This window comes from Ictidomys tridecemlineatus, chromosome 12 (genome assembly GCF_052094955.1).
Source record: "Ictidomys tridecemlineatus isolate mIctTri1 chromosome 12, mIctTri1.hap1, whole genome shotgun sequence".
Taxonomy (NCBI): domain Eukaryota; kingdom Metazoa; phylum Chordata; class Mammalia; order Rodentia; family Sciuridae; genus Ictidomys; species Ictidomys tridecemlineatus.
The window spans coordinates 39,690,425-39,704,428 of NC_135488.1; the positions used below are offsets into that span (position 1 = coordinate 39,690,425).

Below are 14,004 nucleotides of genomic sequence, written 5' to 3' on the forward strand. Positions count from 1 at the left end.
AGTTCCTCCCACATGTTAGACCCGCCCTCTGCCGCTGAGTTACAGCCCCAGTCCCGACTATCACCTCTCTTCTTTGCTGGAATTTTGCCACATTGCTGCCTGTGGGTACAGGATAGTGTTGGTCATTTGGAAGAAAAAGTGAGGATCAGGTCATTAGGATATAATAAGCTGATGTTTGAGAAAACCATACTCCAGAGCTTCACCCACCGTCAATTTCGCCCGTGTATCAGGTGCATAGCAATGTGCCTTAAGAAGGGAACCCTGGGTCTATGCTTTCTACCTCTGTGGCCATGACTGGTTGAGGGGACATGTCTGGAACTCTCCTTGCATCCTGAAGCCACCACCTGGAACTTCAGAGTCAGGGCCCAAGGAGAAGTGGACCCTTGGATGAATTGTCCATTTATTGGGGTTACTTGGTTGGACCTTTGTATAAAGACAGCTCTCCATCCATCTCCTATGACACAAGAAGAAAGACACTTCCCGTTTCTCCCGTGGTCTTGCCAGCCTCACCCAAGGCCAAGGGTGACAGACGTAAAGAGAGAAATCTAAGATGACTCTAATTTACACCACGATTATCGGAACGCACACGGAGAAATGAGGTTTCTAGTCCTGCGGACGCAGGCACTGGGCTTGAGACATTTCTAGAACAGCTAAGGCTCATCCTTTGCTGGGTAAACTGTTGTGGCCAGTGGCTTTCCCTCGAAAGGCAGGGTTTTCCGGTGGGCAGACTTGAAAGCCCTTCTCCAGGGAGGGCTCCTGCCCAAGGTGCTCTTGGGGTCTGTCTTGGAGTCTCGTCTTCCCGTCTGAATTGTCCAGCGCTCGGGTCTCTCTGCAGAGGTGGGTTGTGGCCAGGTCTATGGCTGTTTCAAGACATCAACTTTGGGACATTAGCCCCACTCATACACGGTGCCCTTGCCCCACCGGCCTCGGTGCCCGTCACAGTGCAGGCTGATGGGCACAGGGAGTATGTGGACAGCTCTCGGGAAGCACAAGTCACCATTCTTGCCCTGGGAAAGCTTGGAGGCAGGTGTTGGTAAAAGAGGAAGGACATGATTCGACGTGGGAAATCCTTCTCTATTCCAAAATTGATGGCCCATCCAGAAAATGCCGCCGTGTCCTTAGGACTGTCCCGTGACACAGGGCTTCCTTCCCATGACGGGGACCCCGATGCCGCCCTGCTGTGCTGCTGAACCCAGGTGGCCTGAAATCCCCACAGTGGTCACACCCCTCTCTAACTCCCTTTCTTCCCTCTTCCCTGAACATTCAGCAGACACTTGCTGGACATGCTGCTCTGCAGTTTGAAGCTCCAGGATGGTGAGGGACGGTGCTGGCGGTCAGCTCCGCAGTGTCTGGCCCCTCACCAGTTAGGGCAGTAAGGTAGGTGTGGGGCTTTGGGGAGGGGTTCTGTGCCTTGGGGTTCGACCTGGGTCAAATGGCTCTTCTAGCTCAGGGAGGGTGTGTCTCTCCTCCTTCTGAGATTCAGGGAGCCCAGTTGTCCCCAGTTTGCCCACAGACTTCTGTTCTGCCCACAGCTTACCTCTGGGCTCTTTGTCCACTCTTGGTCGTTCTGACATTCATTTAATTTTTTTTTTTTCCTGATGCATTTGGTCCGTGTGCACAATGTCACCAGACTGCATCCTGAAGTTGGGATTATCAAGTTTTTAGGAGGTGAAAGGAGGTGGGGAAGGGCAGCCAGGATTTGTCCACTGTGTGGATTTGGGTCCAATTATATCAACACTGTGGAGGAAAGGCCTCGCCAGGCAGTTAAGCACCAGTGGATCCCAAATCCCCATCGCTATGACCTCCAGGCCAGCTCAGAGACAGCGAGAGCTGCCAGCTCCCCTGACTTCCGGGGTTCATCAAGGCCCCTCTCCCATTTGACTGTAAGAGCAGACAGGCAGGCCACGGTGGCACATGCCTGAAATCCCAGCAGCTCAGGAGGCGGAGGCAGGAGGATCGCAAGTTCAAAGCCAGCCTCGGCAAAAAAGTGAGGCACTAAGCAACTCAGTGAGACCCTGTCTCTATACAAAATAGGGCTGGAGATGTGGCTCATTGGGTAGTCAAGTGCCCCTGAGTTCCATCCCCAGCACCCCCACGTCCCCCACAAAAAAGTGAATAAGTAGAACAATCACAGTGAGGTCACGCGGCGTGAAGGAAGAGATGCCCTTGCTACAGGCATGTCCTGGATGTTGCCTGTGGGGGCCATCTGCAGCTATTTCAACTGTAAATAAAAGAAGCGGTGATGACGGAAGAGGAAAGCCCATGCCGAGTGCGGAGGATCACCCAGAGAGGTGTGTGGCCTTACGCAGCCAAGTGGCCCTGGTCCTGAAGGTCCTGGCCTCCTCCCAGTTAAAAGCGCCCGACCCTGACCACGGGGCTGTAGCAATGGAGGCAATCGACCCGATGAAGCATCCTGGCAGATTCTCACCTCCACGGTGGAGAGTGAGCCTCAGCCACCTCGGTTTACAGATGAGGTCATTGTTCTCAAGCTCTGGTGAAGGTCACCACATGCCTTGTAGGGAAGTGGGTGGAGGACATTCCAACCTCCATTAGTTCATTTCCAGGCTAATCCCGCTGCCTCGCTCAGTGAGCGGTTCGCGGGAAACGTCTCACAGTTGGATTAAACAGAACTCCTTGTCCTGATGTTAAATCCCAGATTCTGCAGCCCAGGTGCCCCAAACTGGTTTGGCTTCTTGTTCCAAGGACATCTTTTTCTTGAGCTCTCCTTGCAACCTTGAGAACGATTAGGATGACGCTTCCCAGACCCAAAGAAGTGCTGGGGGCCACGGTTCTGTGGAGGGGGGATGCGGGGCCAGGCAGTGTTTGGTGGGTCACCCCAGTTTGTCTGGGGAAGCCAAACAGCGGTTCCCAACAAAGGCTCTGACTGACTCAGCGCCGGCGTGACTCATAAATCTCCTCTTCCCTCTTGCTGATTTCTTCCGGCAGCTATTGTCCACACCCTGACCACACACTGCCACCCATCAGATTGCCTACTTGACTCAGGATGACACCGTGTAGCAATCTGAAGTCTGGATAAAGGGGGCCCCTCGGAGGAATCTCAAGGCATGGAATGTGAGTGTCAGAGGTTGCAAGAACAAGATGTCACGTCAGGATGGCCCTGCGACGCGGACACTATGACTGTTTCTACTTGGGAAATGCCAATGTCATTGTGAATTTACTTAATAACACATTTTCTGACTCTCTCCATCCATTCCTTCATGGCCTAGGTCACCGTTTCCCTGAATCATGAATCACCAGACCCTTGGAAAGAGACGAGCACAATCAATTCTGGTTCTAACCGGCAGATCAAATCCACCCTTGGTTCTGGGATTTTAGATACGGTGGTAGCATTGGCCAGTGGTCACAGAAACCCCATGGGGGTCTGCTCATGGTTTTCTCTGCGAGCCCAGCTCTGAGAGGACCCGGCAAGAGCCCTGAGCTGTAGGTACGTGGGGACAAGCGCTGTAGTGGGCTCAGGTGGCGAGCCTGCCTTTCCCAGGTTGGGGAATGAGCCAGAACGAGCTGAGAATTCCTTAGTCGAAGGGGAATCGGGATTGCAGGAGCAAATCGGGATTGCAGGAGCAGCCGGCTCTCGGGTTTCACTGTGTATTTCCTTTAGACAAACTGTTTTTTCCCCAGCCAATGAATCACTGCAATCCAGAGAGCCCGTCCCTGGAGAGGAAGAATCAAAATGTGGAAGTCATTTCCTAAGTGAGTGTCGAGATCATCAGCGACTGTTTCTTAAAACAGTTTATTTCTTAAATACCATGAGGAAACATCACTATGAGGCTCCTACATGTGAGACACAGACGTTCACGCAGGACGACATGAGGTCCCCTCACTGGGGCTGACTGGGAGGACAGAAGGCATGTCCTCACTTGGTAATGAATAAACCCCATCCAACCGGGGAGGTGCATGAGCTTTTGACCTCTCTTGATTTCCACAATCTTGTTTCAATATTTCTTTTTTCTTCTTAATGAACGCAGTTCTCCAGGTTTTTTCAATGTGGTGGGGAAGAATATTGGGATTTTCCAGCTAGCTTGGGACCTATAATTCAAACCACTTCTCAGTCAGTTTGAAAAGATTATGATTTTATTTTATAAAAACACTGGCCTTGAAATACAACAGGATTAGGGTAGTCATTTCACGGAAAATGCATGATGACGCAGAGTGACCCAGGGGGCCTGTACGGGTTGTGTGGAGAATTCTAACGTGACATCAAGGAGGAAGACCTAATAGTGATTGACACCTTTTTTAAAAAAAACTAGGAATTGAACCTAGGGGGCACTTAACCACATCCCCACCCCTTTTTGTTTTTTATTTTGTAACAGGGTCTTGCTAAATTGCTTAGGGCGTCGCTAAGTGTGCTGAGGCTAGCTTTGAACTTGCAATCTTCCTGCCTCAGCCTCCTGACTCGCTGGGATTACAGGCGTGTGCCACTGCGGCCAGCTCTGATTGATATTTTAACAGCTCTGTTTGATATTTTAACATGGGCGGGCAAACTGCGTGGAAACCAAATCAGGCCCACAGCTTGCTTGTATACATAAAGTTTTATTGGCACACAGCCACACTCAGTCATTTACATATCTGACGGCTGCTTTTGACCTACAATAGCAGAGTTGAGCAGGTGCAATAAAGACTGCACGACCTGCTTCTGGAATGTTCACTAGGTGGCCTTTCACAGAAAAGCAGCCCAGCCAATCCCAGCGGTGGTAGAATGACAACATGTCTGCCTGTGTATATTGTTATGTGGTCTCCTCGGGAGACCTAGGAGTGAGTTGTCAGGCCCTGGGGGGTCCTGTCACCTGCCTGATTCATGGGTTCACTGCTGACTTCCTGGGAGCCCCAGGGCAGATGTGGCACAAGAAAGCAGTCTCACTGCCATTTGCTGGGGACAGAGCTGATTGTGTACTCGGTGGCGGGGGAGGGGGGGATATGTTCTAGAATTCTGGGGGCAGAAAAGTCACCTGAGCCATGTAGATGTCACTTGCAGGCCTTGCTTTTGTCCTTCGGTTAAAGTCAACAGTCATTTCCGGAGGGCCTGTATTTAAAGGACATTCTCCACCATTCCTACCTATGTTGACGGCATCCCTGTCCATCCCTCGGGGCCCCCCGGTGGCCTGCTGCAATCCTGACGGGTGACCACCGGGGCAGGTTGTCTGCTGGGTGCACCTGGTGCCTGTCTTTCCACCATACCCACACTTTCCACAGCTGATAGAAACGGGGATCCTGCTCTTCCCAAAGACATTCTGTGGGCTTAAGTGCCAGTTTCTATCGCCAGCCCTGTAACTTGTCGTGACTGATATTGCAGTTAACAGCAGCTAGAGTCTTTAGGTGACTTATTTGTGCATGGGTTTCTCATGGATTTTCTCATTTTCTCTTACAACCAGAAGGGGAGCCCCTTCCCCACTTCAGAGATGGAGAGCCAGGGCAGGATGTGCGCACTTTACAGGGTGACGCGGAGCCACTGCAGGGCAGAGCTCGAGGAGACCAACTCCAGGCCACCCTGCCTTCCTCCTTCCCAGATGTGGGAGCACTGCCTCCCAGCAGCGGGTCTGGCTCTGCCACCTCCCTAGGGACCTCTGGGCCCACTGTGCTCCATTGGCCTTGCTGGGTGAGATCCTCAGGTTGCTCTACTTCCAGGGCCTGGCCCATGGTCACCCCTGCACCCTGCTTGATGTCTCCACAGCCCTGCCTGTGGCAACCCCAAGTGGTCCCCGTGGCAGGCAGGCCAGGCCTAGCTGGATCACCTGTCTTGGTTCCGGAGCTCCTCTTTGAAATGTCCAGTCTGTGTCGCCCCGGAGGCCATGTCCATTTGACCCCGTGGTGCCTCTCTGGCTCTGCAGAGATTGTATTCATTGGTGTTCAAGACAGGGCCATCGGTGGTGTTGCAAATGACAGGATTTCATCCTTTTATGGCTAAATAGTACCCCCTAATATATACGCCACATTTTCTTTATCCACTCACTCATGGTTGGACATTTAGGCCCATCTCAAATCTTGGCTACTGTGAATACTGCAGCAATAAATATGCAAATACAAATATGTCTTCAACATACCGATTTCCTTCCCTTTGACTGTATGCCCAGGAGTGGGATTGCTAGATCATGCGGTAGTTAGTTCTATTTTTAATTTTTTGGAAGACCCTCCATAGAGTTTCCACGGTGGCCACACTAACACGCATTCCCGCCAGCAGTGTGTGAGGCTTCCCTGGTCCCCACAGCCTCACCAGCACTTATCATCTTTTTTTAAAATATGGAAGTCATTTCCTAACTGGAGTCCGGTGGCCTCTCAGAGTGGTCTTTGATGTGCATCACTAACCCTGGAGGTTAGTGATGATGAACACTTTTCCATAGTTGCTATCAGTCACGTGTCTCCTTCTGAGGACCTTAACGTCCCGGGGGACATCGTGTTCAGTGAAGCAGCAGACCCAGACAGACAAGGACCACGGGATCTCACCCTTATGTGGAGTCCACCTGGAAGGAGAGTAAAATGGCGGCCCCCAGAGCTGGGCAAGGGGTGGGGAGCACCCAGTCAGTGGGTACAAAGTTCTAAGTGGATACGAGGATGAAGTTCTCGAGTTGTGTCACACTTAACGATAAGTTATAGATCATATGTCACAACAGAGCTAGAAGTTTTGAATGCTCTTACCACAAAGCAGTAGTAAGCCTGTGAGGAGAGGGATACGCTGATTTCCTGATTCGATCCTTGTGCAACGTTCACACGCATCACAACATGACACCGTACCCATAAATATGCACAATCATCATGTAGAGATTTCTAAAGATTAAAAAGTGCGTCATGTTTAAAAAGGGAACTCCGACGCAGCCAGGAAGAAAGGATGAGGTCATGGTCTCCCCCCTGAACAGGGCTGAGTGACCACAGCCTGAAGGAAAAGGGTGAGACGGTCGGGTGCGGCAGGTGCAGGAAAGACAGGACTCACCTTGAGGCCTTGCTGCGCTGCAGGCATCAGCTGGGCCCTGATGGCCCACGCTGGACGTCAGCCATGCTTCAGGAATGAGGGACATGGGGACCCTCCGTGTTTAAGTGGCTTGCTCAAAGTCACAGAGCGGTTCTGTTGGAGAAAAGTGAAATCGGGCTGACTCCGAGGTGGGAAGCCCACCACCCATCCTGGGCGGCAGTGGGTGGGTAGAGAGGGGCTGCCTGAGTCGGCTCCAGGAGCCAGTGCCCAGGGCCCTCTGTATCCCCTGAGCCCTCTGTGTCTGTGGCCAGGCCACCCAGCCCTGCTGGGAGGGGTGCCTCCTGACGTGTGGGCAGAGGATAACCAGGGTCTGGCAGCTGCGCCCGCAGAACTGGATGGAGATACGATGAGGTCTTGCTTTTTCAGAACTTGGCGGCAGCCAGGGCGGGTGACGGAGCCACAGGGCCCGGGCTGTCATCTCTGCCCCAGTGGATCTTCCCTTAGTCAAGAGTTCCTGCACACACAGCAGTTTGGGCTTTGATTTTGGCCACGAGGATGGAATTAGACCTTCAACTCCACTTCCTAAGGGCTGTCACCCGGGATCGCCCGCCCACTGAGATGTTTGCGGGAGTGAGTGCCGAGCAGTCTCAGGGGCTCAGGTAGGGCTTGGACCCGGCTGTTTCCCGCCCCCTCCCCTCCCCCCCTCTTCCCTTCTTCCTTTCCCATACATTTACTGAACACCTACCATGACTCAGGACCGGGGGCCAGTGGGTGAGCCATCGTGGATGGGTGAAGACCATCCCACCTAACCCTGTCCATCAGAGCAGAGAGCCTTTTTTTGAGCGTCTGCTAGGCGGCAGGTTTGGTGAAGTTCAGTTCATTTAGAACAACCACTGTCCTTAGAGGCCGGTGACTGTCACTCCTCTGTTCAGAACCTCAGTTCATTCCCAGAGTGGGATGGGAATGCAGCCCCATCCCACTTGGGATGAAAAGCCACACTGCCCCTGTCTCCCCAAGGCACCTCCGTCCCTTCTCTGGCTCCGTGCCCCTTGCACCAGCTCTACCCGCCACCGTGGCCTCGAGTCTGTCCTGTGCTCTTCCTGCTGCCCAGGGGCCTTGCCGGAGGTATCCCTCATGGTCCCCTCACATCCTGCTAATCAAAGTCCAAATAGCATCTCTCCAGGGAGGTCCCCTGTGATCCCCTAAAATACCACTCCACCATGACCCTTCCTCACTGTTCCCGGTTCTTGACTTCCCTCCATGGCAGTGACAAGCAAGTGGTGGCTCTGTTCATTAATTCCCCCGCCTGTGGTTTGTCCTCACTTGCCAACACGCACGTCCCCTACCCCACAGAAGTGGCATGCGAAAAGGGGCTCTGCTCACGGGGGTCCCTGTTGTCCTGCACCCTGCACATCACACAGAGGGCACCGTCGGCCCTTGGGTGGATACACTTAGCAGCCGCCTCACAGAGCTTGGAAGTCAGGGCCTCTAGAAACAGCTGTCCCGTTGGCTCACCAGAGTCCTCGACATCCATGGGACAGTTTTCCCCAAATCCATCCCTGGGTTCCACACCATGGCTACCCAGGTCATAGCTGGCATCTTTACAGAAATTAACAGATCGATTCTAAAATCTGCATGGAAATGGGAGATCTGGGATGGCCAGGGCAATCTGGGACGAGAACAGCACTGAGAGGCTGGTCCTACACTGACACCAGGAATTGCCACAGAGCTGCAGGAATCAGCGTGCTACTGGGATGCAGCAGACACAGGGTATCGCGGTGTCGGGAAACAGGAATCTTGTGTAAATAGCAGGTTGGTTGTATTTTCTAATGAAATGCTCATTAGGTTTCTAGGCGATGTGCCTCTAAGGCTGGGGAACAGGTCCAATTATTAATCTGACCAAAGTCCAATAATGACATATCGAAGCCTAAGAGCACAGGGGAGACAGGGTACTTGGATTAATAACTGGATCTACTGCTTTAAATTTAGAGATTCTTCCCCTGGAAAAAGCATACCTGGAGAGTTGAAGAGAGATGTATTGTACATACGATGTGTTAACGCGACTCATGTCCCAGTTAACGATAAGTGGATTTCTGCCTTAGGCCAACAGCCATGTGACAGGTGACACAGGTTCCAGGATGTGAGGAGGAAGGCACTGCCCCTTGGGGGGTCTTCCACCCACATCCCATATGCCCAGTTCAAGCAGGAGAGACCGACCAATTGAAGGACATCCTACAGAAACCTCTCAAGCCAGGCACAATGGTGCACACCTGTAATCCCAGAGGCTCAGGAGGCTGAGACAAGAGGATCTCAAGTTCAAAGCCAGCCTCAGCAACTTAGCAAGGCCCTAAGCAATTCAGTGAGACCCTGTCTCTAAATAAAATACAAAATAATGCTGGGAGTGTGGCTCAGTGGTTCAACACCCCTGGGTTCAATCCTCAGTAACAACAACAACAAAAAAAAACCTTCTCAAAATGGCCAAGGTCTTCAAAACCAAGGATTTACCTGAGAGACTAGCTGAGAAGAATCTGGGAGATGTGCAAGGAAGTGCAATGGGTGGCAGCCAATGAATGGGCCCTGGAACAGAGATGGGGCAGATGTCAACACCGAGAAGATGCAGAGAAAGCGTGGAATCTGCCTAATAATCCTGTCAGCGGTGGTTCCATGCATGATGCTGTTTCAATGAACGGCACCAACATAAGATGTTCACAGAAGGGGAGCGCAGCGCTCGGACACGGACACGGAGCTCCCTGCTGTCTGAGGGGGAGGGGGAGGGTGGCAGCAGGAGGGTGACTGAGGGCATGTGTTCCCTTGCACCCCTTCCTGGCTGTGTCCCTCTATCCAAGGCTGTCCCCTTCCAGATTGGGGCAACCCTCTTGTCCCCCAGTTCTGCTGTCACCAACCCCAGGGGACAAGGCTTCCTTCTTGGTCTCCCGCTCCCCACCCACAGCGTGGCAGGTAAGGTCTCCTCCCAGCATCCTACCTGCACCGTCTGTCTCCCCTGGAATCCTGGTTCCTAAGCCTCACACGGCTCAGTCCATGCAGTGATCGGAGCCAAGACCCCACTGCCGCCTTCCTGCTTCCCTCTGGACGTTGACAACATCGACAGGTGTTTTCTCAGCTCCGAGGAGGATCTCCTCTGCCTCATTGGAGCTCATTTTCTATGCCCTGGCACTCTGTGCTCATAAAAAAAAAAAAAAATAGCCGCTCAAAAATTTTTCTCATTGGAAATCTTTCTAGAGCTGAGAACAGTCGTCATGGGTTTGGTCTGTTGGAGAGTGCTCGCCGGGCGTGTGCGAGGCCCTGGGGTCCACCCCCAGCACTGCAAAAACAAAATCCAAGACAAACTTCCCTGGTGTTCCTTTATTAACCCTAACACCTCTGTTAGTCCTTACCCGACCTCTCTCTGAGACCCTTCCTACTGTGTCTTTGGCTTCTCTCCAGCTCCTGCATCTCAGAAAGGAAGAGAGGACAAAATACGAGAGGACAGGAAAAGGGAGGGACGGGGAAGGACACGGACCAGCTCTCCTGTGCACATCCATAAAGCACTGATTTTTTGAAAACCTGTAGGTAAACTGAAGGAAGACCAGCAGGTGGAGGAAGGGGAACAGAGGGAGGGAGGAGGGGAGAGGCGGGGGAGCTCTTGGGACTGAATCGGAACAAACCGTATTCGGTGCTTGTAGACTTCCACCAAAAGGAACCCCAATATTATGTATAAATATAACTCACTAATAAAACAAAGCAAAAAAAACACCCAAAACAATCCAATAAGGGGGTCATGTGCGTGTGTTCATAAGAGCAGCAATCATGACCCTGCCGCGAGAGGGAAGCACGCGGGGTGCGCATATCACAGACATCGGAGGGGAAAACTCTAGCCTTATTCGTGTTATTCGGCCTTGGAAAGGAGAAATTTCAACATGGACGAGCCTTGAGAAGGTTATGCCAAGTGAAGTCGGTGGTCACCAAAGGACAAGCCCTATGATTCCGTGTGTTCGTTTGAGTTTGGCAACACGAAGAGTCCTGGAGGTGGAGGAGGAGATGGAGGCCGCTTCGTGCCCTAAACTGCGCACACAGATGGTTAAGGAGGTTGATTTTATCGGGTCTATTTCACCAGGATGTTTCAAATAAAAAAGAAATGTATGGGGAAGACTCAGAGGACAACAGAGGTGAAGACCCGTAAGGACATCAGCAGGAATGTCTGCGGCAGGTGCTGCTGGAGAGCTCAGATGCCTGGTCTGCACGGGGGAGCCATTCATGGGCCTCGTCTGGGTCAAAGGAGAGGAATCGGGGCAGGGACATGGGAGGGGCAGGGAAGCAGAGGAAGTGGGTGTGGACCGTCCAAGCTCCGTGGATTCAGGAAATGTTTAAGGCTAAACATAAGTCAGAGAAGATGGGGTTGATAAGGGAGCACTCTTAGTCATTTTTAGTGTTTGGTTTATGACCAAGCCAACCCACTCGCCCAAACAGGACCCCAACACCTTGGGCAGTCCATGTCCCTGTGAGCATGCTCCGTCCAGGGGCTGCTGGTGCAGGACACGGATGATGCAGCTCTGTGGGGTCCTCACTCCTGCTCCGGCCACTTGGGGTTGGGAGCAGAGGCCTAGGGCAGGGCATCCTCAGATGAATCGACACCGGGTTTTTAAGGTCGTAAAGCTTCGAGCAGATTCCATCTGGAAGACATTAAGCACAGGCCTGCTTGCAGATGTGTTAACCCCACGTTAATTGTGATAGAAACCTCAATGCTGAATGCATTTTTTTTTTTTCTGTCTGTCCCTAAATGCGCCCGCTGTTTACGGAATGGCGAGTCTCTGTAAACAGAGGCCGTGACTTCAGAATCCCTCGCGTCCTCGCTTTGGCTCAAATCCGTGCACTTCGGTAACCAAGATCACCAAACTGAATGATCTCAGGGAAAGCGCCATTAAAACTCTCATCCAACACTCAATTTCTAGAGAAATTGCTGGTGCATTTGCAACGTGTGGGTTTCAGCGGTCTGACTTCAGATGCTCGGGGTTGAGAGCAAAGCCTTGTGGGTAGGGGTGATTCAGCGTCTCTGTGGTCCCCACCCCTACCTCAGTCACTCAGCTCCTGCCACCCTCTGCCTGCAGTCCCCAGCAGGATCTGGTCTCAAGAGCCCCTAGGACTTGGTGTGCCGGCTGGAGGGGGACCCCCTGCCCCAGGCAGGTGGGGCTCTGGGAAGTGTGTGAATGAAAAGGAGGGATCAGGGCCTCGCTCTGGAAGTGGAATAATCCCAGGCCTACATGGGGCAGAAGAGGAAAGCAGGTCACTGGGCCCGAGAGGCCTCGAGCTAGTGGCCTGGGACAGGAGAGGCCCTGCAGTGAGGTAGGTCCTGCTGACTTAACGCTGCAAGAACATTCCTGGGTTGTCACTCAAGAGCCTGAGGGAAGGTCTGAGGGTCGTGCTCCCATAGGGCGGAGCGAGGTCTCGGGGACCAAGCCTTTTGAAAAGATAATGATTTGCTTTTTAAAAACCGTGCCTTCTCTCCTGAACCTATGGTGGACTTTTCCAGCAGCTGACAGCTGACGACTTCGTCCCTGTGACGTCTGATGGCGTGTGAGACGTCTCTCGGTGTAAACCCACATGCCCAGGAGCTTCGGGAGTCCTCAGTAACTTTCGAGAGCACAAAGGGGGGGGGGGGTCAGACCAAAAAGTCTGAGAGCTGCGGGGGCTGAGGCTTAGAATGAGACAAGGCCAACGTGTGACCCACCAGAAAGACCTGGAAGAAAGATCTAGAAGCAGGCGGTGATCACCTGGGTTTTGTTTTGTTTTGCAGGAAAAACTGCATAGAAAATCTAATGGATGAAGATGAGAAAGATAGAGCAAAGAGGTAAGTAAGCGGGGCTCACCCTCCCTGGGGGTCCTGCCCTCCGTGGGCCTCCATCTGTCTGACTCTCTTTTAACCAAAGACGTGTCTACCCTCCTGGATCCATGGCTGTGCCCTCTGAAGTGATTTCAGAGCAGGTCCCCCCGTTTGGCTCCTCACCCGTCCAGCTGCGCACTGTCTGGCACTTGTCAGCTGGTCTGCCCGTGTGTCACCCCCATCCATCGCTGAGGTCCTCTTTTGGGAGGCCTCTGGTTACTGCTTTCCCAGGACACACACTGCTTGGGAAGGCAGGCAGATTGGAGCTGGGCCGTCCTGGGTTCAAGTCCTGGCTCCATTCCTGGGAGCTCTAGGCCTTGGCTAACAACAGCCTCGCCATTACCCCTCATTACTGAATGTCCGGGGGGCACCCAGCCCTGCTGCGCGCTGCCACCTGCTAACTGGAGTGGCACTGTGGTTGGGGTCAACGAGAAAGACCGGCTTGGCGTCTGCCATCCTGGAGCCCTTATAACCCTGTGTTGATTTCTTCTTGAAACCTGTATTGACTGCCTACTAGATATCAGGTCTGGTCACCAAACGGACGTTTGGAAGGTCAAGCATGGCTGAGCGCCATCAACCTTCACACAGAGTGCCCCGGTAGCTTCCTGCCCACCAGGAGGGATGGGGTGAATGGGGTGATCGGGAGGTCCCAGCAGACTGCTAAGGTGCAGGGTGGTGGGCGCAGCAATGGAGCTGTGGAAACACGGACGGCCTCTCTTGGGAAGGTCGGCATCTCAGGCCTGTGGACCAACCTCTCAGGCCTTTCTGTTCTGAGTCATTTGACCTGTCTTCTAGGGCAGTCCCCTGTGAGCCTGCATAGCTGAGGGGTGTGCCCATTTCCCTTCACGGAACCCATCCCTTGGTTGCTTGCAGTGGTCACCCAATTTGATGGCTCCAGAGTGAGTCTTTATCCATGTCACCGGGGGAGGCAGCCACCCCCGCCCGCACCTGCTAGATCTGAAGCTGCCCGGCGCAGGAGGGTCTAGATGATTTTAAAATTCCTCCAGTATTTCCTTTTTTAAAATCAGGCATCAGAGGCGTTGGTCGGCAGGGTGGATGGAACGCTGTTGGCATGGGATGAGGACGAGGCAGGTGGAAGGCCAGCCCTACTGACTCATCTCTGCTTTTATCTTATGTTACTCTTATTTCTTATTTTCCATCTGTTTGAAAATTCCTGCCATAAAAATTCAAAGTAAACGATGAT

The 14,004-nt window shown here is 52.8% G+C and overlaps 1 protein-coding gene across 6 annotated transcripts in view; it reads left to right on the forward strand.

The window, feature by feature from the left end:
- Positions 1–14,004, forward strand: part of Npas2 (neuronal PAS domain protein 2) — a 152,079-nt gene that overhangs the window by 59,618 nt on the left and 78,457 nt on the right. For 5 of the 6 annotated variants that reach the window (XM_078028570.1, XM_078028568.1, XM_078028572.1 and 2 more), the window contains exon 2: positions 12,714–12,767. In XM_078028570.1, the coding sequence (XP_077884696.1) occupies positions 12,740–12,767 (28 nt within the window). In that variant the 5' untranslated portion in view covers positions 12,714–12,739. Of the gene's footprint in view, positions 1–3,227; positions 3,446–3,639; positions 3,712–12,713; positions 12,768–14,004 lie in introns of all 6 variants that reach the window. The other variant, XM_078028569.1, reaches the window with a different exon arrangement.